This window comes from Podarcis bocagei (genome assembly GCF_964188305.1).
Source record: "Podarcis bocagei genome assembly, chromosome: 7".
In the NCBI taxonomy this organism is placed as follows: domain Eukaryota; kingdom Metazoa; phylum Chordata; class Lepidosauria; order Squamata; family Lacertidae; genus Podarcis; species Podarcis bocagei.
The window spans coordinates 77261311-77286917 of record NC_138132.1 but is presented as its reverse complement, the minus strand read 5'-3'; the positions used below and the strand labels follow the sequence as shown (position 1 = coordinate 77286917).

The window sequence follows — 25607 nt, the reverse complement described above, 5'->3', positions numbered from 1 at the left end:
GGGGCCATTACTCGGAACAGCACTGTTCTATCCCCGCCTCCTTCCTGCCGTGATTGGTTCTCGCCTCCGCTGCCAACTGCCAACAGCTTCCCATGGAACTTCCTGGCGCCCTTCCCCCGATTGGATCTCGCAATGGTGTTTGGTTTCCTGGCGCCTGTTTTCAAGGGAAAATAGGGACTGGCTGACATCATTTTCTACTCACCTGTATAGAAAAGCTGTGGTCAGTCTGCATCCTCTCTGCCTATTTATCCCCGAATGTCCCTGTGGGAATTACAGTGGTACCTCGGGTTACATACGCTTCAGGTTACATACGCTTCAGGTTACAGACTCCGCTAACCCAGAAATAGTACCTCGGGTTAAGAACTTTGCTTCAGGATGAGAACAGAAATCGTGCTCTGACGGTGCGGTGGCAGCAGGAGGCCCCATTAGGTAAAGTGGTGCTTCAGGTTAAGAACAGTTTCAGGTTAAGAACGGATCTCCGGAACGAATTAAGTACTTAACCTGAGGTACCACTTTACTCTCCATCGGTTTCATAGGAACATAAGAAGATGCCTTACAGAGAATCAGACCAATGGTCCATTTAGCTCCAGGTTTCAGGCAGGTGACATTCCCAGCCCTACAAGGATATGCCCTGGGATTCAACCTGGGACCATCTGTAAGCAAATCCCTTAAAATAGGGATGGAACAGCTCAGCCCCCGGGCCAAATCTGGCCCTCCAAGCCTCTGTATCTGGCCCTCAGAATTCTCCTCAAGCCACCACCCACCCCGGCCTTCCTTCACACCCTTAGTACTTTTGCCTGTGCATGGGTTGGCAAGGTTTACCTCGACTGGGTTTGCTCCAGTGGAGATACCTCCGTGGGCCGGATCACACACGTGCAGCTACGATTTTCAGCATTTGAACAGATGTGATTTTCGGCACCGCAGAAGCGAGTCCCCGCGCCACCCTGCGCCAGTTTTGTGCAGCACGTGGGGACTCACCAAGCAGGCGGCTCAGTTCAGGGGTGGCTCGCAGGCCGGTTAAACGGTCCCCGTGGGCCACTTTTGGCCCATGGGCCTTAGGTTGCCTACCCCTGCTCTTGTGTATTACACTTTTTATTGTGATGTATTCAATATTTTTTAAAAATCAAACCCTTGTTATGGAAATTGCCAGGGTGGATGTGTTTTATGCTTCTTCACTAATTTCAGATCAGAATGCATCCAGTTCTTCCAGAGTGGCTAAATATTGTATTTACTGCAGCATATAAAACATGCCTGGGACTGATTTTTTTTTTAAAAGCAAACTTATAGTTTTGTTTTCTATGCCTGGCATTCTAAATCATGAAACCGTTTTTAGTAATTTTGTTGCTGTGCCCTTCTGCTTGGTTTGGCATTGTTTTATACATTTGCACAGTTTCTTTTCTGAATATTGCTCATTGACTGTTAATTCCTCTCCCACAGCTGAGCCCTGGTTACTGAGCCCTGCTTCAGAGAGAATGAAAAGCGAAGAGGAAGACAAACCCACTGAAAGGGTGAGTTGGGAGAATGCTCTATCCAGTTGCATTTATAAATCATTGCCCATCTAAAGTAGGGTGGTCATACACCTGAGATTCCAATGACGGCATCAGCGTTTGGGGGGATTTTGGGTAATCAGCAAAATGTCTGGGTTTTTGAAACTTTCCCAAAGCTCAACAACTTTTTGTGTCCGGATTTGTATTTCTTGAAATATGGCAACCCTACCTAAAGCAGAGAAGGGGGACACCTGCCAGTCTCTAAATAATAATAATAATAATAATAATAATAATAATAATAATAATAATAATAATAATATTTATACCCTGTCGATATGATTCGGTTCGCCCAGCCACTCTGGGTGGCTTCCAACACATATAAAAAACCATAATAAAACATCAAATGTTAAAAACCTGATACAAGGCTGCCTTTAGATGTTGTTGGACGCTATCAGCCCCAATTGGTGTGGCAAGAGATTATGGGAGCTGGAGTTCAACAATATCTAAAAGGCCACACGGCACCCAGCCCTGATGAATATGATGTCCAACTGTTTTCCAGGATGGCGATGACATGTAAGCCTATAATAATGTTGCAGGCTTGAGGGGCTCAGTCTGGATAATTTCCATGCGGTCCCTTGCAAGCCTGTGATTTTATGTAGCTAGTGAGGCTTAGGAATTGAGTTGCCATATGTCAGGGACCGTGCTGAGTAGGGCTGCATGGAGGAGGAATGGTGGAAGCCTCCCCGCGCCCCCCCCCCCCCGATCTGGATCCGGATCCTGAATCTTCCCAGGAGCAGGACAGTATAGATTTGGAACAGTGGTTTGCAGATGGACATGGTTCAGAAGGCAGAAGCTGGGAAATGGGGAACAGCTAGGACATGGGTAGGCAACCTAAGGCCCGGGGGCCGGATCCAGCCCAATTGCCTTCTCAATCCAGCTGGCGGACGGTCCAGGAATCAGCGTGTAGAATGTGTCCTTTTATTTCAAATGCATTTCTGGGTTATTTGTGGGGCCTGCCTGGTGTTTTTACATGAGTAGAATGTGTGCTTTTATTTACCGCATTTTTCGCTCTATAACACGCACCCGACCATAACACGCACATAGTTTTTAGAGGAGGAAAACAAGAAAAAAAATATTCTAAACGAAACAGTGGATGTATGATTTTTGTGGTTCATGCTGTGGCCACAGACATGTGATCTGACAGTGAGTTTGGAGTAGCCCAATGCAAAAATCCTGAGGATCCATGTGGATCCATGCTTTGTAATCACGTTTTTGCACCACTGCGGCCCCAGGCAACAGTGGGTGCGTGATTTTTTTGGTGCAAGCTGTAGCCATGGACATGTTATGTGATCTGATGGTGAATTTGGGGTGACCCAGTGCAAAAATCCTGAGGATCCATGTGGATCAGTACTTTGTAACCACGTTTAAAGTGGGGAGGGAAGGAAAAGCACTCAAGGGACAAAGGACACGGGTGGGGTGGGTGGAGAAGGATGCTGTTAATAATGCAGAAGAGGGGTATAAGAGGAGAAGGCTCGTCTCCTCTCCCGCTTTGCTCCTTTAAAGAAGCAGGCTCTCTGTCCCCCTCTCCTCCCCACTCAGCGGCTCTTCTCCCGCTTTGCTGTTTCAAAGCAAGCCACGGAGGAGGGAAGGAAGGGGAACCATGGATCCTCTGCTCACGACTGCAGCAGATCCCCCCCGCCACCCGTAGGCATTCTCTCCATAACACGTAGACATTTCCCCTTATTTTCTAGGAGGAAAAAAGTGAATGTTATGGTGCAAAAAATACGGTAAATTAAAATGCATCTCTGGGTTATTTGTGGGGCATAGGAATTCGTTCATATATTTAAAAAATATATATAGTCCGGCCCCCCACAAGATCTGAGGGACAGTGGACTGGCCCCCTGCTGAAAAAGTTTGCTGACCCCTGAGCTAGGAGAGGAAACACTGGAAGAGAGATGGTTAACAGATTCACTTTCTCTGGAAAGCATTCATCTGCTCAGCCCAAGGTCAAGAAGAGCTGATGAGGTGGCAGCACAGAAACCACGGTGGTTATGAGATCAGGTTACAAGACACAGTAGTAATGTGGATGACTAGGGATGAAGTGGGTGGAACCCTTAACTGGGAGCACCGCCATGCCTAGGACAGGGATTCTTTGTTCTCTCGCTGTGATCATTAAAGTTTCTAACTGGTAAGAATACTCATTTCCTTGGTTCTACTTATCTACTGCCAGGGGGGGGGGGAGCCGATTCCCTGAAGACCATATTTCAAAAAGCGAAAATCCGGACATAAAAGTTGTGGAGTTTTTTGCGGGTTTTTTCTGGCAAAGTTATGGAGCTTTCTTTGCAAAATCTCAAAACAAAAAATGATGTTTTTGAGCTATTTTTAAGGAAATTCACCAAAAACGACACTTCCGACATGGGTTGCCATATGTCCAGATTTTTCCAGACTTTTCTGCATTTTTCCGCCTGGCCTCTGTTACAGATGGCCGAATCCCAGCTATGTCTGGGAAATTCTGGATGTATGGCAACCCTAAATTCTAGCAAGATCGAATTTTCATTATCATCGAGACCTGCAAGGCCTCTTTTTCAAGCAAATGTGTCATGCATCAGAATCTAACAAATATTTATGGAGGTTGGACCCCGTATGCTAAAATTCATGGTTTCCGCTGCTCTGTTCCAATAGAAACTGACAAGCATCCTGGTGCTAGCTGCAATGACTGCTGGTTTTGGATCGTCTTTCCAATATGGCTACAACGTCTTTGTGATCAACTACGCAGCAGAGGTATGGTCTGTTATTATTTGTTCAGAGCATTCGCACGCTATTCTTAATATATGTAGGGTTTGGGGTCAGCGTTGCTTGTGCAGGTTCTTTGCTGTTCACTTGTGTTCCTTTGATGGTGAGAGAGGCTGGGGTTGGCCTAGGGCAGTGTTTCCCAACCACTGTTCCGCGGCACACTAGTGTGCCGCGAGATGTTGCCTGGTGTGCCGCGAGATGTTGCCTGGAGGGAGGCGGGCGAGTTGGGCGGCGAGAGGCGGGGCGGCGGCGGCGAGGAGAGGCCGCCCAGCGCGGGGCTCTCGCCGTCTGCCTGCCTGGCTGCCTGCGAGCTCGGCGGGCAGCGCCTCCGTCCGCAGTGCCCGCCTCGCGGCTCTCATTCCCTGCCCCTGCCAAAGCTCACCCAGCCAAGCCGCGCTCTCCTTCCTGCCTCACTTTGCTGCCTCCTCCCCCCCCACCCCCAAAGCTTGGAGGTTCCCCGGCAAGGGGGAGGGAAAAAAATTGAAACTTACACTTTCGTGCGTCCCTCCCGGCGTGACGCTGCGCGCTGACGTCACGGGGCTGTAATGGTGGTGTGCCTCGAGATTTTTTTCATCAAACAAGTGTGTCTTTGCCCAAAAAAGGTTGGGAAACACTGGCCTAGGGTGTGGTTGTTCATTTGTGGTTGGCTGTGGTGGTCTTTGTTTTCATGTGTGAGTGGGGTGGGTGGGTGTTTTGGATCAGGTTAGCCATATTGATTTGTATGCTGTTGGTGGATTTTTGTCATTGTCTTGTTGGGCTGTGTGTGTGATAAAGGGGAGCTATACTGGGGTGAAGGCGTCGTCTTCTATTTGTCTCCATGTCAGTTTCAGTTTATTGGTTAGTTTTACTAGTAAGGCTGTTTCCCATACTACTTGGTACCATTGGTCCATGCTTACTCCTGACAGGTCTCTCCGGTGTCTGGTTATGATGTTTCTATTCTTAGCCAACAGTACTCCCAGAGTGGCTTACATGCAGTTGATTAGAACGAAACAATCTCTGCCTGCAGGTTTACAATATAAATTCACAACATGCAAGGAAAAAGGACAGGGAGGGAAGGGCACGGGGAAATAAAATTCAGGTACCAATTCTTCAATGGGAGTTCATCTAATGACCAGCAGGCACAGCTGTGGTGTAGCATGGGCTGCCAGTGTCCGGGGCCATGTGGGAAAGGGAGGGAGGGAAAAGGCATGCACATTCAACTGCCTAACGGCATAGCTGTCAACCGTCCCTTATTTGGCGGGAAACTCCCTTATCCCAGCACCGTTTCCCGCTGCTGTCCCTTATTGATGATGTCCCTTAAATTTCCAGGGTTTCAAAGGAAGCAGCTCCTCTCCCTCCCTGCCAGCCAGGGAGGAGGGAGGCTCCAACTGTGTTGCTTGGCTGCGTTGCTCACCCAATAAGGAGTCTACGAACGACTGGGGGGTGGAGCTTGCATGCCTTGTGCCAATCAAATCGGCCGCGTTGCCTGGGGACTCGCCTTTGCTCAGCGCTTCCCAGCGGAGAGGTAATGGTGGTTTTCCTTGCTGCACCCCCTTTGCCGGGTTGCTGTACTGTGGGAACCACCGCTTGAGGCTTTGTTTGGCTGCTGGCTGGGCTTTCTGCCTTTGGCTTGGAGGGGCTCAGAAGTTGAACATACCTGTGCTTGGGAAATCCCTTATTTGGGCTGCTGATCCCTTATTTGCGAGGCTGCTGGTCCCTTAATTTCAAATCTGTAAGCTGACAGCTATGGCTAACGGTGTCTGCATCAACCAGGAGATTGCAGTCACCGAGATAAGAAAAGAAGAATCGTTTCTCTGGGGAGGTCACTTCCTGGTTCGCATGGAGAAGCAACAGAAGCACACAGCTGTATTGAAGCAGCACCAGCTGTCAAAATTTTGCGACCCTAACAATTTTGCGCCCAGGGCAACCACCCCTGTACCCCACTATGCTGTGGCCCAGTTCAGGGGCAGGAGGATGGAGCTGAGCTTTGGGGCAAAGCTGATGGAGCGAACTCAGCTTCCCATCTCTCCCACTGGTGGAATGGCTGAGGGAGAGGAGGCACAACAGCCTTGCAGTGTGGGCAACTCCTGTATACCTGAAGGAGCGTCTCCACCCCCATCGTTCAGCCCGGACACTGAGGTCCAGCGCCGAGGGCCTTCTGGTGGTTCCCTCATTGCGAGAAGTGAGGTTACAGGTAACCAGACAGAGGGGCTTCTTGGTAGTGGCACCCGCCCTGTGGAACACCCTCCCTTCAGATGTGAAGGAAATAAGCAGCTATCCTATCTTTAAAAGACATCTGAAGGCAGCCCTGTTCAGGGAAGTTTTTAATAATTAATGCTGTACTGTTTTTACACTTGTTTGGGAGCCGCCCAGAGTGGCTGAGGAAACTCAGCCAGATGGGCTGGGTATAAATAATAAATATTATAATTATTGCAGGGGGTCAGTGAAAATGTTCTACCTTTCCCTATTTAGCACAGATATTTCTAGTATTTGTTCTGTCATTTGCAGAAGATGGGGGGGGGGGGGGGAGGAATGGGACCTTGGACCACTTGCACACAATAAGTTTAATAAGAAGCAGAGAGACAGAAGGTTCAGGTGAGTAACACAGTCCATCGATACGCTAATCCACACCTAAATATGTTTTCTCCCTTCATGGTGGAAAGATCCGCACTATATATTTACTGCACATTTAAAGGACATGAGTTCCCCCAAAGAATTCTGGGAACTGTTGTTTTCCCCTTTTGCAGAGCTACAGTTTCCAGAACCCTTAACCAACTACAGTGGTACCTCGGTTAAGTACTTAATTCGTTCCGGAGGTCCGTTCATAACCTAAAACTGTTCTTAACCTGAAGCACCACTTTAGCTAATGGGGCCTCCTGCTGCTGCCGTGCCGCCAGAGCATGATTTCTGTTCTCATCCTGAAGCAAATAGTACCCTTAACCCGGGGTACTATTTCTGGGTTAGCGGAGTCTGTAACCTGAAGCGTATGTAACCCGAGGTAAAGGTAAAGGTAAAGGTAAAGGGACCCCTGACCATTAGATCCAGTCATGGCCGACTCTGGGGTTGCGGCGCTCATCTCGCTTTATTGGCCGAGGGAGCCGGTGTACAGCTTCCAGGTCATGTGGCCAGCAAGACTTAGCCGCTTCTGGCGAACCAGAGCAGCGCATGGGAACGCTGTTTACCTTCCTGCCGGAGCAGTACCTATTTATCTACTTGCACTTCGACGTGCTTTCGAACTGCTAGATGGGTACCACTGTACAGTTCCAAGGATGCTTTGGGGAAAGCCATGTCCTTCAAACGGGGGTTGAGAGAGTGTGCGTTTGCAAACAAGGATGTTGAACGAGAACCACAAACACGGTAGTCAAGGCTGCCTTGCCCCTCCTGGTCAGATCTGCCTGGCCCCCAAACCATGGTTTACTGTGGCTTAATGTGCAGGAAGAAGACCCTGATGCTGACTGTTGCACGCTCTTCTCTCCTAGTTCATTAAAAGCTTTTACAACGAGACCTACCGATGGAGGAATCACATCAGCATAGACCACAGCTTGCTCCTATTCCAGTGGGGTCTGACGGTTTCATTCTTCCCAGTCGGAGGCATGGTTGGGTCTCTTTTGGTGGCTCCTCTGGCAGATAATTGTGGCAGGTACAGTGATAACTCAACCCTGGAGATGGAGGTTAATTGGGAGAGAAAAGGAAGGCACGAAGTAGGGCAGATACCCCACCATGAGAATCTGTGCAAAAAATTGAAGTGTGCAAGCGACACACATAGTCTTCTTAGTCTCTCTATTTTGCTTGCTTTCTTGCCACCTGGAGATTCAAACTTTCCCTCTACTACCTGGAGGGGAACGGGCTAACCTGGAGCTCTGGCAATCCTAGTGAATGACCTTCTTATCCCAGGGCCTATGAAAGCACTATGGGGAGGGTGTTGGAGGGGAAAGGCTGTGCGGCTTCTTGTGATCCAAATCTCCCTTTTACAGGAAAAGAATCTACATCAAAGCATAGGAAGCTGACTTATACTCAATGAGGCCATTGGCCTACCTAGTATTGCCAACACTGACTGGCAGCAGCTCTGCAGGCTTTCAAACAAGGGAGATTCCTAGCCCTACCTGGAGACGCCAGGGATTGAACCTGGGATCTTCTGCTTGCAAAGCAGGTGCTCATACTGCTGAGCTATTAGGTACCCCTGCCCGTACGGGCCAGTCTTGCCAGACTCTCGGGTTGTGCGCTCATCTCACTCTATAGGCCGGGAGCCAGCTCTGTCCGCAGACACTTCCGGGTCACGTGGCCAGCGTGACAAGCTGCATCTGGCGAGTCAGAGCAGCACACGGAAACGGCGTTTACCTTCCCTCTATAAAGCGGTACCTATTTATCTACTTGCACTTAGGGGTGCTTTCAAGCTGCTAGGTTGGCAGGCGCTGGGACCAAACGACGGGAGCACACCCCGCCGCGGGGATTCGAACCGCCGACCATGTGATCGGCAAGTCCTAGGCGCTGAGGTTTTACCCACAGCGCCACCCGCGCCCCCCTCCGTTAAGACAAATGGTCCACCTAGCTCAGTATTGTCTACACTGACTGGCAGCAGCTCCTCAGCTCAGCATGGTTTACGCCAGTGTTCTTTGACCTTGGGTCCCCCAAAATTGTTGCACTACAATCCCCATCATTCCCGAACCAGTTTAATCAATGGTCAGTGATGGTGGGTGCAGCAGTTCAGCAAGACCTAAAGTCAAAGAAGAAGAGTTTGAAGAAGAGTTTGGATTTGATATCCCGCTTTATCACTACCTGAAGGAGTCTCAAAGTGGCTAACAATCTCCTTTTCCCTTTCTCCCCCACAACAAACACTCTGTGAGGTGAGTGGGGCTGAGAGACTTCAGAGAAGTGTGACTAGCCCAAGGTCACCCAGCAGCTGCATGTCGAGGAGCGGAGATGCGAACCCGGTGCACCTGATTACGAATCTACCGCTCTTAACCACTACACCACACTGGCTCAGAATACTGACCTACACTGACTGGCAGCAGCACTCTGAGGGAATCAGAACAGTGGTGTTCCTAGCCCTATGTGGAGATGCTAGGGAGCAAGCCTACCTGGCCTTTCCAACAATTAACGAAACCAGGACAAAGTACCAGTAATTAAATTGTAGCAGCAGTAACAGTAGCATAGCAGTTGCAATTTCCTCTGCCTGATACTTTTCCATCTGCTTTTATACATCCATCAGTATCCACCCTGCCCTTTTCCCCCTTGCCTTTTCAGAAAACGTACTTTGCAGGTGAATAATATTTTGGCCATAATCTCTGCTGTCCTCATGGGCTGCTCCAGAGCAGTGCACTCCTTTGAGTTCATCATCTTTTCACGTTTGGTTATTGGAATATGTGCAGGTGAGTCGGAGACAGGAGGTGTTGTTTAAATATATATATATATATACACTGGGCATGCACGTTATTTGACCTGGGCCTCTCCAGACATCCTGTATATTGTGCATTCACAATTATTGTGATCGTGATGGTATTGGGGTGGTATTGGCTTGTTTACTGTTTCGCGCCTGCAAATGTTTTGGGGGTGGCTGCTTTGCTTCCTACAGACAGCTGTATAGTGGTCCTTGGTCATAGGGGCGGGAAAAGAATCATAGAGTTGGAAAGGGCCCCCAGGGGTCATCTAGTCCAACCCCCAAGGCAGGAATCTCAACTAAAGCATCCGTAACAGATGAGCATTCAACCTCCGCTTTCAAAACCTTCAAGGAGAGCCCACAACTTCCCAAGGTTTCCCCAGCTAAGTTATACTCATAGAAGACCCATTGAAATTAATAAATTTCAGTGAGCCGTGTCCATTCACTTCAACGGGTTGTTAGTCCAAGACTAGTCCTACTCAGAGTAGACCCATTGAAGATAATGGGCATGGCTCACTTACTGTAGGTTTATTAGTACCTATGAGATCATATTACCCCATATATGCCCACTTGATCACTTTGATCTGCAGAACTGGCACTGTTGCAGGTTTTATTCTGCGTTTGCCAAGAAATTGATTTTTTTACCTACACTTTGGAGCGCACTGCCTATTGATATCAAGTAGACACTTTTGGGCATGTGTGTTTCAATGTGACTTTTAGCTTATCGTTGATTTAAATCCTTTTTCTTTTTCTTTGAAGGTTGTAAATAGTTGGTTTTAACCAATAATTTCATTGTTCTATTCTTTTTGTAAACTGCTGTTATAAGACTGCTTTAAGGTTGGTTTTTGTTTTTTTAAAAAGTATTATATACTTTTTGTGAAATAATTAAATAATTTCCAACAGGTCTACTTTGAGCTACACTAAGTGTCTTTTAACCTTTTTGTACACGGTTTGTATTGTATGTTTTTATGTATTTTCAGTGCTTTTCTTCTGGGCAGACGCAGGGTTACGCTTACCCCTAAACATTTTGTGAATCTAAGTTTGGCCTCATTGAGGGGCAGTATTTCAATATGAGTAGGAAAATGAGAGTACCCCTAAACATTTTTAAAGAAAAAAAGCACTGCATTTTTGTTATAAACGCCCTGAATATTTTCAGAAATGAAAATAAAAATAAAAATCAACCCCTGCTTGGCTACGGCCCAATGAGTCTTGTTATAGATCTGGGGACACGGGTGGGGGTGGGGGGTGGAATCCTCCTAAGCCCTAGGAATGAAGGAAATACTCAGATTTTGATTAATTCTGTAATAAACAAAAATCTGCCCTTATTCCCTTATGGGGAAAACAAGAGCTCTTATAGAGTCCTTTGTAGGTTCTCCATCGGTCAGAGAAAATAACAGAGGCCAACCAGAGAATATTGAGAAGCAAAGCAGCTCGTAAGCCTGATCTTTATTGAACTGTTGCAACTGGGTGTCCCCTTCACACGCAGGAGGAGGACCCAGAACCCAGGTGTGCCCGCCCTTATATAGACATTTAAAATTGCCCGCCCTGGAGTCCAAGACCACCCCCAGAAACATCATACATACATCACAGAAGGGGTGTAGCCCAAGACCACCCTCCTAGACACATCATACCTACATCACACAAGGGGCGGTCTGCAACAGAAATCTGAGTGCGTTGTTTATCTCGTCTGACAGATTACCTGTTAATGCTCATTTGATTGGATGCTCTGGGGAGCCTGGCCAGTCTTTTGTAATGATAAATACTTAGTTCATGAGCCAGGTCACAGGCTCACCCTACACAGATATACCCTTAAGACAGGCTTTGTGAATGTAAAGACAATGGGAAGAGTTTTCCATTTTCCTTTGACCTTGCAGAGAAAATATTTGGTCAGTTTGGGAGCCAAAATGGCTCCAGGGCTGCCCTCCTGTGCTGCCTCAGACATGTGGCCCATACATTTATGTACATGTTTGCCTGGCACATCCATGAACATTTATTATATATATAGAAGACCTTACATTTTTTTATTTCAATCGGGATCTGGACTAAGACACCAACTGCAGAGCTGGGCCAGATGGGGAAATCCTGGGCTGGCTTATGTAAACCAGAGTACAACAGAGGCCATTAACAAGACAATGGAACTCCCCTCTCGCCCCCAGGTGTGAACAGAGACTGGGGATTTGGAAGGTTGCCAGGGTAACTGCTCTGGGGAAGGGCAAGGGGTTTTCTGGGAGGAAGAAGGGGCAAAAAAAGCTGAGATCTGTCTTGGAGAGGGAGGCGAAAAGTTCACAGCTGTGGGCCATGTTGTAAGATCTGGACTTCCTCCATGCAGACAGAAGGTGTAAATAGGTGAATGAACCATATTTCTTGAAGCATGACAGTCCCCGCCGCATCTTCTGTTCTCCAAAGGGACATAGACTTGGGAACCCATGGGCTCTTGCCACCGCTTGGCAGAGGGAGGGGCAGGCACCCAGCTTTTTAAACAGTCTGCTCTGAGTAGGATTTTGCATTGTCTGTGAAATATACTCGGAGTCGAGTGTGGATTTCATGCTCTTTACTCAGCTCATAGTAGTGAGGAATGAATGTTCCCCCAAAATATCTGCTTTATATACATTATTTACACAATGGGCCGCACGTGATTGGCTAATTCCGGGATTCTCCCATGGGCCAATCAGGTTGCGGATTCACTTTCACCTGGAGCTGGATTGGGTGGCTCCTGCGGACCAATCATACTGCTGCATTGTTCTAGGACCAACCAGACTGCTGCATTTTGGATCCTATTGTTCTAGGACCAATCAGACTGCTGCATTCTGAATCCTATTGTTCTAGGACCAACCAGACTGCTGCATTCTGAATCCTATTGTTCTAGGACCAATCAGACTGCTGCCTTTTGGATCCTGTTGTTCTAGGACCAATCAGACTGCTGCCTTTTGGATCCTATTCAACTCAGTACATAACAGTCTGCCAGCCCAGAAATATGTTCAGATGCTTCTGCGCATAGCCTATGCACATTCAATTGCCTTTTTTTTTTTTACCTTGTCAACAGGGATCTCCTTCAGCGTGGTTCCCATGTACCTCACAGAGATTGCCCCCGAAAACCTGCGAGGAGCCATAGCCATCACTGGCCATTTCTTTATCATCTTTGGTAGCCTGATGGCTCGCATATTTGGGCTTGACAAACTCCTAGGGACCCAAGAAGGTAAGTCTGAGAGATGCCCCCTTTGGCCTCTTGACACAGAGGTGGCTCACATTGCTTCAAGGGTCAACTCTATAGCCACGCCCACTTCTGCACTCTGGCCACGCCCACAAAGTTTGAATGTGAGTGTGACCGGCCCATTTAATTTTTAAACCCACCCACTCACGCACACTTGGAATCCAGTCCAGACATGTAGTTATTGACATGTGGTTTAACAACCAATCCGTCTCCATAGGGAACTCTGGGAAAAGTAGCTCTGTGAGGGGGAATAGGGGCAAATCTCAGCCCCTTTTGCAAACTACAGCTCCCAGAAGTCTTTGGGGGAGAAGCCATGAGGGTATAAAGTGGTATCATAGCACTTTAAATGTATGGTGTGAATTTGGATCCTGTGTGCAACATGGTGTTATATGAAAAAACTGCTCCTTTTTCCTTATGTGGCATTCCCATATAGAGTCCTTAAGTGGGTTCCCTATTGGTAGGAGAAAGTAACAGAGGCCAACCAGAGTATATTGAGAAGCAAAGAGCCTAGTAAGCCTGATCTTTATTCAAGGAACTGTTGCAACAAGGTCCCCACTCACCACACGCAGGAGGGAGGAGAACCCTGAACAATGGTGCGCAAGCCCTTCTGTAGACTTTTGAAATTGCCCACCCTGTAGCCCAAGACCACCCCCCTAAAACATCATACATACATCACAGAAGGAGCCGGTCTACAGCAGGAATCCTGTCTGCCAGGATACCTGATAATGGTCACTGATTGCATTACCTCGGCAGCCTGGGAATTCTTTTGTGGTGGTTAATACCTTAGTTCCTCAATCCAGGTCACAGGCTCACCCTATTCATACACAAATACGTCCTTAAGACAGGATTTGTAAGCAGAAGACAATGGGAAGGCTTTCCCCATTTGCCTCCCTGACTGCAGAGGAATATTTAAGGTCATTGGGAGAGTCAAAATGGCTTCAGGATTGCTCTCCCATACTATTTCAGACACATGGTTCATATATTTAGATATGTGTGCATTTATGAATATTTATTCTATACAGTGGTACCTCGGGTTACATACGCTTCAGGTTACATACGCTTCAGGTTACAGACTCCACTAACTCAGAAATATTACCTCGGGTTAAGAACTTTGCTTCAGGATGAGAACAGAAATCGTGCTCCGACGGCGCGGCAGCAGCAGGAGGCCCCATTAGCTAAAGTGGTGCTTCAGGTTAAGAACAGTTTCAGGTTAAGAACGGACCTCCAGAACGAATTAAGTACTTAACCCGAGGTACCACTGTATTTGAGACCTTAAAATTCTTATAACAATGGTCTTCAGGTTTATGCCTTGCTCCTATAATGCTTGGTTTATATTGTTTGGTTATTCCTATCTAGTCATTGTTTGCTTTTTCTTTGTTATTGTTTATAACTAAAACACACAAAAATGATTTTTTTAAAAAAGAAATTCACATTGAGGTGGCAGAACGGGGTGGGGGTGACAACACGCGCGACAACACACACCTTGGCGGGGGCCAGATACTGTCTCTGCTCTATGGATTAGCCACCTAGTTGTGCTATCACATTTCATGTCTCTTACCATCTGTGTGCAGGTTGGCCATTCCTGCTGAGCCTCACTGGGGTTCCGGCATTATTTCAACTCATCTTCCTGCCCTTCTTCCCCGAAAGTCCTCGGTACCTCCTGATCCAGAGGCATGACGAAAAAGCAGCCAGAGAAGGTAGAACTGAATGGGAAAATGTGGATGTGGTTATTATCATCAGTCTTCATGCCCCAAACCTTTAAGCCCAGGGTTGTACGCCACTAATTAGAGTAGACCCACCGAAGTGAGTGAGCACCAAAAGCGCTACTGTTTTCACTTTCTGTGCGAGGTGGCCTAATAAGAGCCTGCTGGATCAGGCCAATGACCCATCTAGTTCACCATCCTGTTCTCACAGTGGCCAATGAGAAGATATAGAAGCATGATTAGTCGTGCCAACAGGGTAAAGAACAGCTTCTATCCATGGGCTGTTAGGCTGCTGAATGAAAAGATAACAACAGGGCAACTGACTTTCGGGTTTGGTGGGTGTGCGTCAGTAAACGAGGGAAATTAAGACTAAGAGAGCTGAGTGGGGGGTGCTCATGTAATCTCACTGTATACAAGTTGTACAAGTGACGATAAAGTATTTCAATTTCTTTTTTTAAAAAAAATATTATTAAAATAAGTCAACATTAATACACACATATGGCGAATATACAAGCATACAAACATACATTTCATACAATCCTTAAAAATGTTCAAACGTACCTACACTGAATCTCACAGACAATTCCTTTTCCCATCACCATCCACCACCCCTCATCCCACCTTTGTGTTAGACTTCCAATCTACTCAAATGCAATTTCTTTCCACTTCTATTACTTTCTTTCACACACCTTTAACCTAATTTCATGCTCCTTTTTCTATTATACAATGTTATCCATCTTCTTTCGTAGTTCAGTATTTAAAACAGAACTTGTTTATTCTAATAGGAGTTCTGATTTTTCAATATGGTCTCAAAGGAGAAGATAGAAAGGCACTGGAAGGTGTTTAAAGGATACTTGCAAAACCATATCAATTTCAGTTTCAATTCCGGACCTGAGCATGAGCCCCTTACCCTCCTGTGGTTTCCCGCAACTGAGATTCAGAAGCATTCCTGCCTCCAACCGTGGAGGCAGAACACAACCATCAAAACTAGTAGCAGTTGATACTATAGCCTTCCTCTCCATCAATTTGCCCAATTCTCTTTTAAAGCCATCCAAGTTGGTGGCCGTCGCTGCCTCCTGCAGGAGAGACTTTGGTAGTGCACTGAAGTCATTTCTTTTGTCTGTTCTGAATCTTTCAACATTAAGCTTCCTAGGATGCCGGTGAATTCTAGAGGGGGGGGGGGGGGAGAAGCTTCTCTCCATCCACTTTCTCCATGCCACGTGTAGTTGTAGCACAAGGGAATTTGCAGGGTGCCTTCCGGACTCCTGCTACTTTGCAAGAGGGATTCCTGTGCATCCTTGAACAGTTTTGCACATTGAAAGTGATTTTAAAATGTTATTTTGCCTTAGGACAACAAATCTCCTCCTCTTTTTTTTTAAAAAATCAACTTTTGGTAGTTTGGTAGTTTGGTAGTTTGGAAAGAATGAATGGTTAAAGGGAAATTGTAAAAACAACCCAAAAGCAAACCAGAGAATGCTGCTTGTCATATAGCAAAAGTAAAGGGACCCCTGAACATTACTTCCAGTCGTGACCGACTCTGGGGTTGCGGCGCTCATTTCGCTTTATTGGCCGAGGGAGCCGGCGTACAGCTTCTGGGTCATGTGGCCAGCATGACTAAGCCGCTTCTGGTGAACCAGAGCAGCGCACGCAAATGCCGTTTACCTTCCCGTCGGATTGGTACCTATTTATCTACTTGCAGTTTGATGTGCTTTTCAACTGCTAGGTTGGCAGAAGCAGGGACCAAGCAACGGGAGCTCACCCCGTTGAGGGGATTCGAACTGCCAACCTTCTGATCGGCAAGTCCTAGGCTCTGTGGTTTAACCCACAGCGCCACCCACGTCCCCCTTATCATATAACCACCCTGTAAAGATATCTGAAAGAATGTTAAATATAGACTGATTGTATGCTGTAGTCTAATCTCTGCATAAACTGGCTATGTTCTCTTTAGGCTCAGTGTTGAACTCAGCAGGGGGGAGGAGGAAGATGGGGACAAAGATAGAACTCATTGGTTTTACTCACCATTGTCTCTAGCGCCTCCAGCCGTTCGCTCTGGCGCCCCCTACTGTTGGCCTCCCTGACCTCTGCCGTATCAGTTCCAGTGGGCACCAGCCTCCACTGCTGAATGAGGCAGTGTGTACAGACTGGGGATGGGGGGCGCTAAGAACCTTCCAAATGCTGCTGAGCCGACATGGGTGGTCTGTGGCACTAGTAAGCCAGTCGTCTCCTTCCACACAGCCTTGGTGAAGCTAAGGGGCTGCGACAACGTGGAGGATGAAATCGAAGAGCTCCACGAGGAGGACCTCTCTGAGGAATTGGAAAAGGATATGGACATCTTTACGATGTATCACTTCGATGACATATGGAACCACCTCGTGTCTGCCGTCGTCTTGATGGGCGGGCAGCAGCTCACTGGCATTAACGCGGTAGGGCAATCTCCCCGAGGAGAACGGGCCTTTTCGGTGGTGGCTCCTGCGTGTGGGATGCTTTCCGCAGGTCAGCCTGCCTGGTGCCCTCGCTGGCTGATTTGAGGTGCCAGGCAAAAATATTTTCAGCCAGGCGTTTGGCCTTTAGCCTGGAGAACTGTAGATATTGTGGCCTCCTATAGTGGGTGGGATATTGAGCAGTGAAAAATCCCCCTCCTCACTGGCTCTCTGTGGAGAACCGAAATTAAGACTGAAAAAACGATAGAAACTGAAATGGACAGATTTGTCTGTATCCTGATAGGGGGTCATCAGTCAGCTAAGAATGTCTGTTTTTCCTTTCAGGCCAGCTATTATATGGAGATACTCTACATGGCTATGGGGTTAGAAAAGAAAATTGTCGGGTATATCAGCATAACGATATACATTTTGCTTATGTTCATAACTCTCCTGGTGGTAAGATTCTCTCTCATTTCTACATCAACGCCGACGTGATGAGCTCCAGATGTTGTGGCCTACAACTCCATAATCCCTAATCATTGGTCACACAGGCCTTTAGCCTGATGGGAATTGTAGCCCAAAAATGTCTAGAAGGCATCACCTTCGTCTCCCCTGATATGAATGTTTAGCTCCTCCTTGTAATGCTTCTACCCTCGGCCTACTCCAAAGGCCAGCACTTTTATAGTGTGTGTCTGTGTTAAGCTGGCTGAGTTGTTCCAGTTTCCTACAGACAAACTACAAGTCCAGGTTCAGATGGCATGCAAAGACAAACCATGGCTTAGCTCACAGAGGAGGGGCAAAATGGCTGCCATCGCCTCTCCAGAGATCTGGGTGGAATCTAGACACATAAAAAACGCGGTGGAAATGCTTTTGAACAAAGTTTTGAAAAATTTATTGGATTTGCCATAGCTCACCATCGCCATCTAGTGTCACATTTGTATAATGCACTTTACAACCCAGTTTAAACGTTTTATTTGCAGCTGTATAGCTGAGTGCCTGGTTTGGCTTAGGGTTAAGTAAAAACAGAGCTTCCACCTCTGGGCCCATCCAGGCTGTTGCTAATTTCGGGTGGGATTCAGATGGGCTCAATCCCCAGTTGCATCTCCAGGTAGGGATGGGAATGTACTCTGCCAGAAACTCTGGAGAGCTGCTGCCAGCCAGTGTAGTCAATACTGAGTTCGATTGGCTAATGGGCTTCACTCAATATAAGATAGTATTTTATATTCCTACGTCTGTAGGGCTATAGTTCAATGGTAGAGCATCTGCTTTGCAGGCAGAAGGTCCTAGGTTCAATCCCCAGTATCTCAAGGCTAGGGAAGACACCCTGGCTGAAACCCTGCAGAACTACTGCCAGTCAGTGTAGACATTGCTGAGCTAGAGGGATGCAATGGTCTGACTTGGCACAAGGGAGCTTCTTAGGTTCCTAATCACATACTAGCCAATGAGCGGCGAGAGCTGATTGGGAGGTTTAGCGCAACAAACCCTCTTCCCAAAAATGCGGGAAGCAACAAGGAAATGCACTGGAATTATCTAATCTCCCTGTAAGGTAATGAATATGACCACCCATTAAATAGCTGACATCTCCCTGCAAATAAATCAGAATGTATGCTCAATAGGCAGGCCATCTTGAAGCAGCCTTCCTCTCTCCTTCTAACTTCCCTGTTTTTTGTATCCGTTAGATCCGTTTTGCTGATTCTTCGGGGCACAGAAATCTCCTACTCAGTGGCTTGGGGATCTGTAGCATCACCTGCGTCCTCTTAGCCATGGCGATTGAATTACAGGTCTGTATTGCAAGTCCGCAAACTCTTGATGTCTGACGCTAAGCACCCACCAGCGCGGTGCCCTCAGTTCTTGGGATAATGGTAATAATAATTTATCTGTTGCATTTCTTAGTGTTTTTTGTTTGCAGAAAGTAAAGTCCCCAAGGGACTTGCAATGTAAGACAAGAATGAAAACCAAAACTGAAATAAAATAAAAGCTAAAAGCATTCTTATGCATGAAACAAAGAAGGCCACAATATCCCAAACTCCCCGAGCCTGGCTGAAAAGAAACATTTTTGCCTGGTGCCCCCAAGTAGTTAGTGATGGTGAACCTCCCTGGGAAGAGAGCATTTCATAAGCTGGTGCCACCACTGAAAAGACCGTTCTCCTGTTGCCACTCTATAGAGATGGCACATGGAGAAGAGCATCAAATGATGAATGATGCTGATTTTGTGTAGTGGATGCTGCTTTAATGGAAATTATGGGTTGCAGTCAACTGAATCCTACTCAGAGGGAACCCATTATAATTATGGGGTGTGGTGGTCAGCTGGTGTGGTGCAGTGATTAGATTAGGGGTCAGCAAACTTTTTCAGCAGGGGGCTGGTCTACTGTTCCTCAGACCTTCTGGGGGACCGGACTATATTTTTTTTTTGGGGGGGGGAATGAACAAATTCCTATGCCCCACAAATAACCCAGAGATGCATTTTAAATAAAAGCACACATTCTACTCATGTAAAAACACGCTGATTCCTGGACCATCCGCGGGCTGGATTTAGAAGGTGATTGGGCCGGATCTGGCCCCTGGGCCTTAGTTTGCCTACCCATGGATTAGATTGTTGGATTGGGGTGTGAGGAGAACTGGGTTCGAATCCCCACTTGGGTCACAAAGCTCACTGGGTGTGACCTTGAGGCCAGCCTCTCCGCCTAACCTACCTCACAGGGTTATTGTGGGAGAGGGAGAATCATGTGTGTGCCACCTGGGCATCCTCAGAGGAAAAGGTGGGATGGAAATGCAATAGATAATTAAATAATAAATGAAGAAATCCATTAACTTCAGTGCTGCATACCAGCCGAGATGAGCTAAAGTCCATAAACTTCAGTGAGTCTGCTCTGAGTTGGACTGGCATTGGATAAAACCCTATAATTTTATTTATTTGTTCATTTATTTCTACAGTCACGGAACATGAACATTTACACATTGACAAAATGGTAGCTCTATGGGGGAAGCTCAGGAATTTCTGGCACCAAACTGCAGTTCCAAGAATTGCTTGCAGGAGGTGATGACAATTGAACTGGTATAAAACTGAGAAATTTTGCAGGACAGAGCAGATAGGCTGTTAATTAAACCATGTTGTTGTTTTATTGTTGTTTTGATTTCCTTCCTCCCAAAGGAGCCCAGGGTAGCACATGCAGCAATGATATATTTTTTTAAAAAAACAACACACAACTCAAAGCAATTTTAAAACACTCTAAAACCAGTTAAAAACCTTTTTATGTATAAAAAAACAGTTAAAAACACTCTTAGCTGGTGATCATAGGGTTGCCAGGAGCAGTGTCTTTCAGCCATTAAATGCCTAGGTTAAACAAGAGTGTTATTAAATTCCTGAAAGGAAGTAATGAAGGGAGAGGGTGAGAGATGCACCACACCAGGGAGGACATTCCACAGGGAAGGAGCCACCACTGAAAAGGCCCTGTTATGTGTCAATGCCAGCTGGGCAGTCCCCAGTGGCACCACCACCACCTGCTGATCGTAGGGTCTGAGATGGTTGATACTAGGGAGAAGAAAGCACCACTGAGTTCAATGGAGCTTATGCCCAAGCATAGGAACACAGTCACGGTCCTATTAAATAGGGGTTTCTAGTGATAATGATTGCAGTAGTGGAGTATCTATGTCATTTGCAACCACAGCACTGTCTCTGCCTGAACTGTGAGTCCCTTTCTCCAACAGAAGACCATCTGGTGGATGTCATATGTCAGCTCATCTTTCGTTACCCTCTTCCTCATTGGACAGTCCATCGGGCCAGGTAAGCTCTCTGATGAAGATGATTTATGAGACTTGTCCATCTCTTGTTACACTGAGCTCTCCAGTACAGTGGTACCTTGGTTTACGAACTTAATCTGTTCCGGAAGTCCATTCTTAAACCAAAGTTTCTTAAACCAAGGCGTGCTTTCCCATAGCACCAGGGGACCCAATTTACACTCAACAGGAAGCGGAACATGTTCTGCTTCCAAGGCAAAGTTCACAAACCAAAACACCTACTTCCGGGTTTGCAGCATTCTTAATCCAAATTGTTCATAAACTAAGCTGTTCTTAAACCAAGGTACCACTGTATTGACATAGTTGGACAAAGAAACACTCAGTCCGTAAAAATATATGCAATGCCACACAGACACACCCCAAACAGCTGTGTAAGTGTGCTGCCAAACATCATCATAAGTCTGAAGGGGAATCCAACATTCGTGCTGCTCAGAGTAGATCCATTGAAGCTAGCGAACGTGGCTAACTTCAGTTCGCTAATTTCAGTAGGTCTTTTCTGAGTAGAATTTCACTGGCTACAACCCTAAGTCTTTACCTGGGCCACATTCCCAACCATACATTTAAAGCAGCATCATGGCACGTCAAGCAGTCATGGCTTCCCCCAAGGAATTCTGGGAGCTGTAATTTGTTATGGGTGCTGAGAGTTATTGGGAGAATCCTCTACTCCAGGCATAGGCAAACTCGGCCCTCCATATGTTTTGGGACTACAACTCCCATGATCCCTAGCTAACAGGACCAGTGGTCAGGGATGATGGGAAGTGTAGTCCCAAAACATCTGGAGGGCTGAGTTTGCCTATGCCTGCTCTACTCCCCTCACAGAGTTCTCTGAGAAGAAGAGTTGGTTGTTAAACCAGTCTAAGAATTTCAGTTCTTGGGGAGGGGGGGGGGGCGGAATAGGGGCCTCCTAGCCACTCTCTGCACCTCTAACAAATGGCAGCTCCCATAATTCTCTGGAGGAAGCCACGACCGTTCAAAGTGGCATTGTAGCATTTTAAATATATGGACAGGATGTTCAGGGCTCCTTGAGGAAGCACAAGAGATGAGTAGCATAGATAAACTTCCCTGTTTAGGGAAGTTTTTTAATGACTGATGTTTTAATGTACCGGTACTTTTAATATTTTGTTAGAAGCCGACCAGAGCGGCTGGGGAAACCCAGCCAGATGGGCGGGGTATAAATAAAAAATTATTGTTATATTATTATTAGCGAAAATGAAAATGGGGCATTCTCTCTCTCCTGGCCCAGATCCGGTTCCAGTGGTGATTGTAGCAGAGCTGTTCCTTCAGTCATCCCGGTCCACTGCCTTCATGGCTGGGGGCTGTGTTCACTGGTTCTGCAAATTCGTTATCGGAGTCGTGTTCCTTCAGATGGAGGTAAGTGGCTTTGGCTAATACATCCAAGGTTCTCTTAGAGGAGTCCCAGGTCATCAAACCTGAGCTTCCACAGACTCCACCTGCCATGAGGCGCTATTGGCAGCGGCAGCAACAATGTTCTATGCTTATGATAACATTTTATTCTCCTTCTAATTGTGCTGTTTTAAATGTGCATTTGATACTTGACTTCCTTTAGCAATGTTTTCTTTTGAAATGTTTAAGATAATGGTTTTTTGTGTGTTGACTTTGCTGCGTTAAATGTGCATTCTGTAGCTGGCCTCCTTTGCAATTAAGATAAAGATTTCCAAAATTTCTCAAATTGGATAATTACATAACAACTATGTTTCATAGATTGGTTTCCCTCCCTCCCACCTACCCACCCACCCCTCCCTATGTTTTTATTCAAACCCTTTTCTGCTGCGTTATATAACAAACTCTTCTCTATTACAAAAAAAATAATAATCCTTCTAGTACAATTATTTAATCGTTTTTCGTCCACTGCTCATATCTCAAATCCTGCCTGCAATTTCATTTGGCTATAATGCTTTTTCAAATAGTCCCAAAAAGGCCTTCACTCATCTATTAAAAAGTTTGTCATTTCGATCTCTTGGTTTAGCTGTCAGCTTTGCCATTTCTGCATAGTCTTTTACTTTCAGAAGCCATTCCTCCTTCAGAGACTGGTTTTCTGAAGCACCTGCCCCCTCCATTTAACCTTGCTTTAGCTGTGTTGAACAAGGGTGTTAAGTTGTGGGTGAGCCATATCAGACAACACAGCGATTCTTCAAACAGCTCTTGTTTATTCACAGGCCAGAACAGAACAGAACTGAAGGGTTCAGCCAGCCTGTTTATATAGAGCTCCACTAGAATTCAACAGTAACCATTTTCTGTAACTATCCAATCACTGAACGTCACTTTCAATCCCTTATTTGCATATGTGGACCTTAGTGAAAACTATCTACAGTATCCCCCTGCTGGCCCAGGGTGAGAACTTCAGTACATAACAAAGGGTGCTTCAGAGAGCGGTTTGCCAAACCGCTCTGAGAAGTGCCTCCGATCTCTGCCTCGTTAAACAGCTTGCATGGGCTGCCTGCTTGCTCGCTTGCCTGCCATTATGCTGGAGTTGGTGTGGCTGCTACTATCTGTAGCTTGATGACATTCTCTTACACACATTCCATTTCGTGCTCTTTCTCTCTATCCTTTTCTCTCTTTTCTCTCTCCAGATACACATTGAGCCTTACAGCTTTCTCCTCTTTTGGCCTCTCTGCGTAGCCATCTTAATTTATGCCTTCAAGCAGATCCCGGAAACCAGCGGCCAGAACTTCCTGGATATCAGGAGGACCGAGGCAATCCGAATGACCAGGACCCTCCTGCTCATGCAAATCTCAGAGGACTAGAAACTTGGGAGACAGTCCATGCAGCGATTTGGAGATATTCTGTTCGGTTGGCTCATTGGTGATCGCAGCAGTTTCCCTTCTTTTTTTAAAAGAAAAAACTGTCTAACAGGCTGTTTTTCTATTGGTGCTTATTGCTCAGCCTTCATTATCATTATTACATTTTTGTTGATAATAACACATGCTGTATAAACTGAAGTATAATAATAATAAATCCACGTGTGGTGTATATCCCTGTTTCCAGGAAGTCTGTGTGTTTCTTTTCATAGAATCATAGAATTGTAGAGTTGGAAGGGACCCTGAGGATTATCTTGTCCAACCCCCTGAAATGCAGGACTATGCAGCTGTCCCATACGGGTATTGAACCTGCAGCCTCAGCATTATCAGCACCACGCTCTAACCAAGTGAGCTATCCAGGCTCTAACAACCACAAAATTACAATCCTGCCTGTTTCTCCAAGGAGCTGAAGGCAGCATCCATGGTTCTCTCCTCCATTTTGCCCTCACAACAACCCTGTGAAGTAGGTTCGGCTGGGAGATGGTCCCAAGGCCATCCCAATGAGCTCTCAGGTACTCTTTGCTGTGAGAAGCCACACTGACGCCTTTGCCTCAAAGGCCTGAGGTAAAAGTGTCCCTAAGGTTTCTTAAACTCAGTCATCAGGCCTGTGGAGGAGATGCCATGGAGGCGACAGGTGGATTCCAACGAGATGGGGGCAGCAAAGATGGAGGTGGAGTTAGATGGCCCAGGAGAAGGCCTGTGTGAGGTGAGGGAGGCGGAATTGGGGCGTCAGGGGATGTTGGAGCTTGCGGAAGTGACCAGGGACCAAAAGGCTCAGGAGCTGGATTCTGGGGAAGGTTCCGGTGGGTTGTCAGTGAGCTTGCCGATCAGAAGGTTGGCGGTTCGAATCCCCGCAACAGAGTGAGCTCCTGTTGCTCTGTCTCAGCTCCCGCCAACCTAGCAGTTCGAAAGCACACCAGTGCAAGTAGATAAATAGGCATCGCTGTGGTGGGATGGTAAACGGCGTTTCCATATGCTCTGGTTTCCGTCACGGTGTTATGTTGCGCCAGAAGCGGTTTAGTCATGCTGGCCACATGACCCAGAGAGCTGTCTGTGGACAAACGCCCGCTCCCTTGCCCTGAAAGTGAGATGAGCGCCGCAACCCCATAGTCGCCTTTGACTGGGATTAACCGTCCCGGGGTCCTTTACCTTTTTACCTTGCTAACAGCAACTTGCTAGATCAGGCCAGTGGCCCCTCTAGTTCAGCATCCTGTTCCCCAAAATTCCTTTGAGAAACCGGAAAGTAGGACCCGGGCGCAAGAGCACCCTTCTGTGGCATCACAGCCTCCAACTATGGAAGGACAGTACAACCATCTTGGCTAGTAGGCATTGATAGCCTTGTCGTCCATGAATTTGTCTAGACCTCTTATAAAGCCATCCAGTTTTGTGGCCATCACTGCCTTTAGTGGGAGGGAGTTCCACAGGTTAACTGCACACTGCATGAAGCAGTCCTTTCTTTTCTCTGTTCTGAATCTTCCAACACTCAGCTTCGTTGGGTGGACCTGGGTTCTAGTGTTATGGGAGGGGGAGGGGGAAGAAAACCTTTTCTATATCCTCTTTCTCCATAGCACAATGTGTAATTCTATACATCTCTTGTCAGGTCACCTCTTTTTTTATTCTCTAAATTAACAAACCCACAAATGTAATATTTCCTCCCATAGGCGCTACACGAATGCTGAACACTTGAAAGCCCCATACTAATTATTATATTACCCTTTAAAATCCTCTGGGATTTAATGTGAACTTGGGAAATTCTAGCAAAAGAAGAGGAGCTCCAGGCAATGAAAGCAGCACCGTTCCATCCCTACCGGGATGAACTTCTTATATCTTCAACCATCATGTAAAGTAGATCAATATATTTAATATTGTATTTAATTGTTGTGGGGCGAAGGTCATGTTGTTGTTGTTGTATAAATATTTCAAGCTCCTGATTTGCAATTTGGAGGGGAGGAGGTGCTAAACTGAGAGTGTGTGGCTTTCCTAAGGCCATTTAGTGTGCTTGTGTTAAAGGTGGTTTTAA

General features: G+C 46.6%; 2 protein-coding genes across 3 annotated transcripts in view; one reads left to right on the top strand and one right to left on the bottom strand.

Moving 5' to 3' along the window:
* Positions 1 to 25607, bottom strand: part of H6PD (hexose-6-phosphate dehydrogenase/glucose 1-dehydrogenase) — a 158244-nt gene that overhangs the window by 128914 nt on the left and 3723 nt on the right. The gene's annotated exons all lie outside the window — the stretch shown is intronic.
* LOC308591039 (solute carrier family 2, facilitated glucose transporter member 5-like) lies at positions 67 to 23584 on the top strand. Of its 2 annotated transcripts, XM_081201577.1 has the most exons (13): positions 68 to 220; positions 1438 to 1508; positions 4170 to 4268; positions 7739 to 7899; positions 9504 to 9628; positions 12680 to 12832; positions 14419 to 14544; positions 16786 to 16973; positions 17316 to 17426; positions 18650 to 18751; positions 20679 to 20754; positions 22012 to 22139; positions 23360 to 23583. In XM_081201577.1, the coding sequence occupies exons 2-13, from the start codon at positions 1473 to 1475 to the stop codon at positions 23531 to 23533; spliced, it is 1479 nt and encodes a 492-aa protein (XP_081057703.1). In that variant the 5' UTR covers positions 68 to 220; positions 1438 to 1472; the 3' UTR covers positions 23534 to 23583. The 2 variants fall into 2 exon arrangements, with proteins under 2 accessions (XP_081057704.1, XP_081057703.1); XM_081201578.1 differs by lacking the exon at positions 17316 to 17426 and having other exon boundaries at positions 67 to 220; positions 23360 to 23584.

Excerpts from the sequence above, each read along its gene's own strand:
- LOC308591039 (XM_081201577.1), top strand. The coding sequence starts at position 1,473 with ATGAAAAGCGAAGAGGAAGACAAACCCACTGAAAGG. Across the intron at positions 9,629-12,679 it reads GGTTATTGGAATATGTGCAG|GGATCTCCTTCAGCGTGGTT; the intron begins GTGAGTCGGAGA and ends CCTTGTCAACAG. Across the intron at positions 18,752-20,678 it reads CCATGGCGATTGAATTACAG|AAGACCATCTGGTGGATGTC; the intron begins GTCTGTATTGCA and ends TTTCTCCAACAG.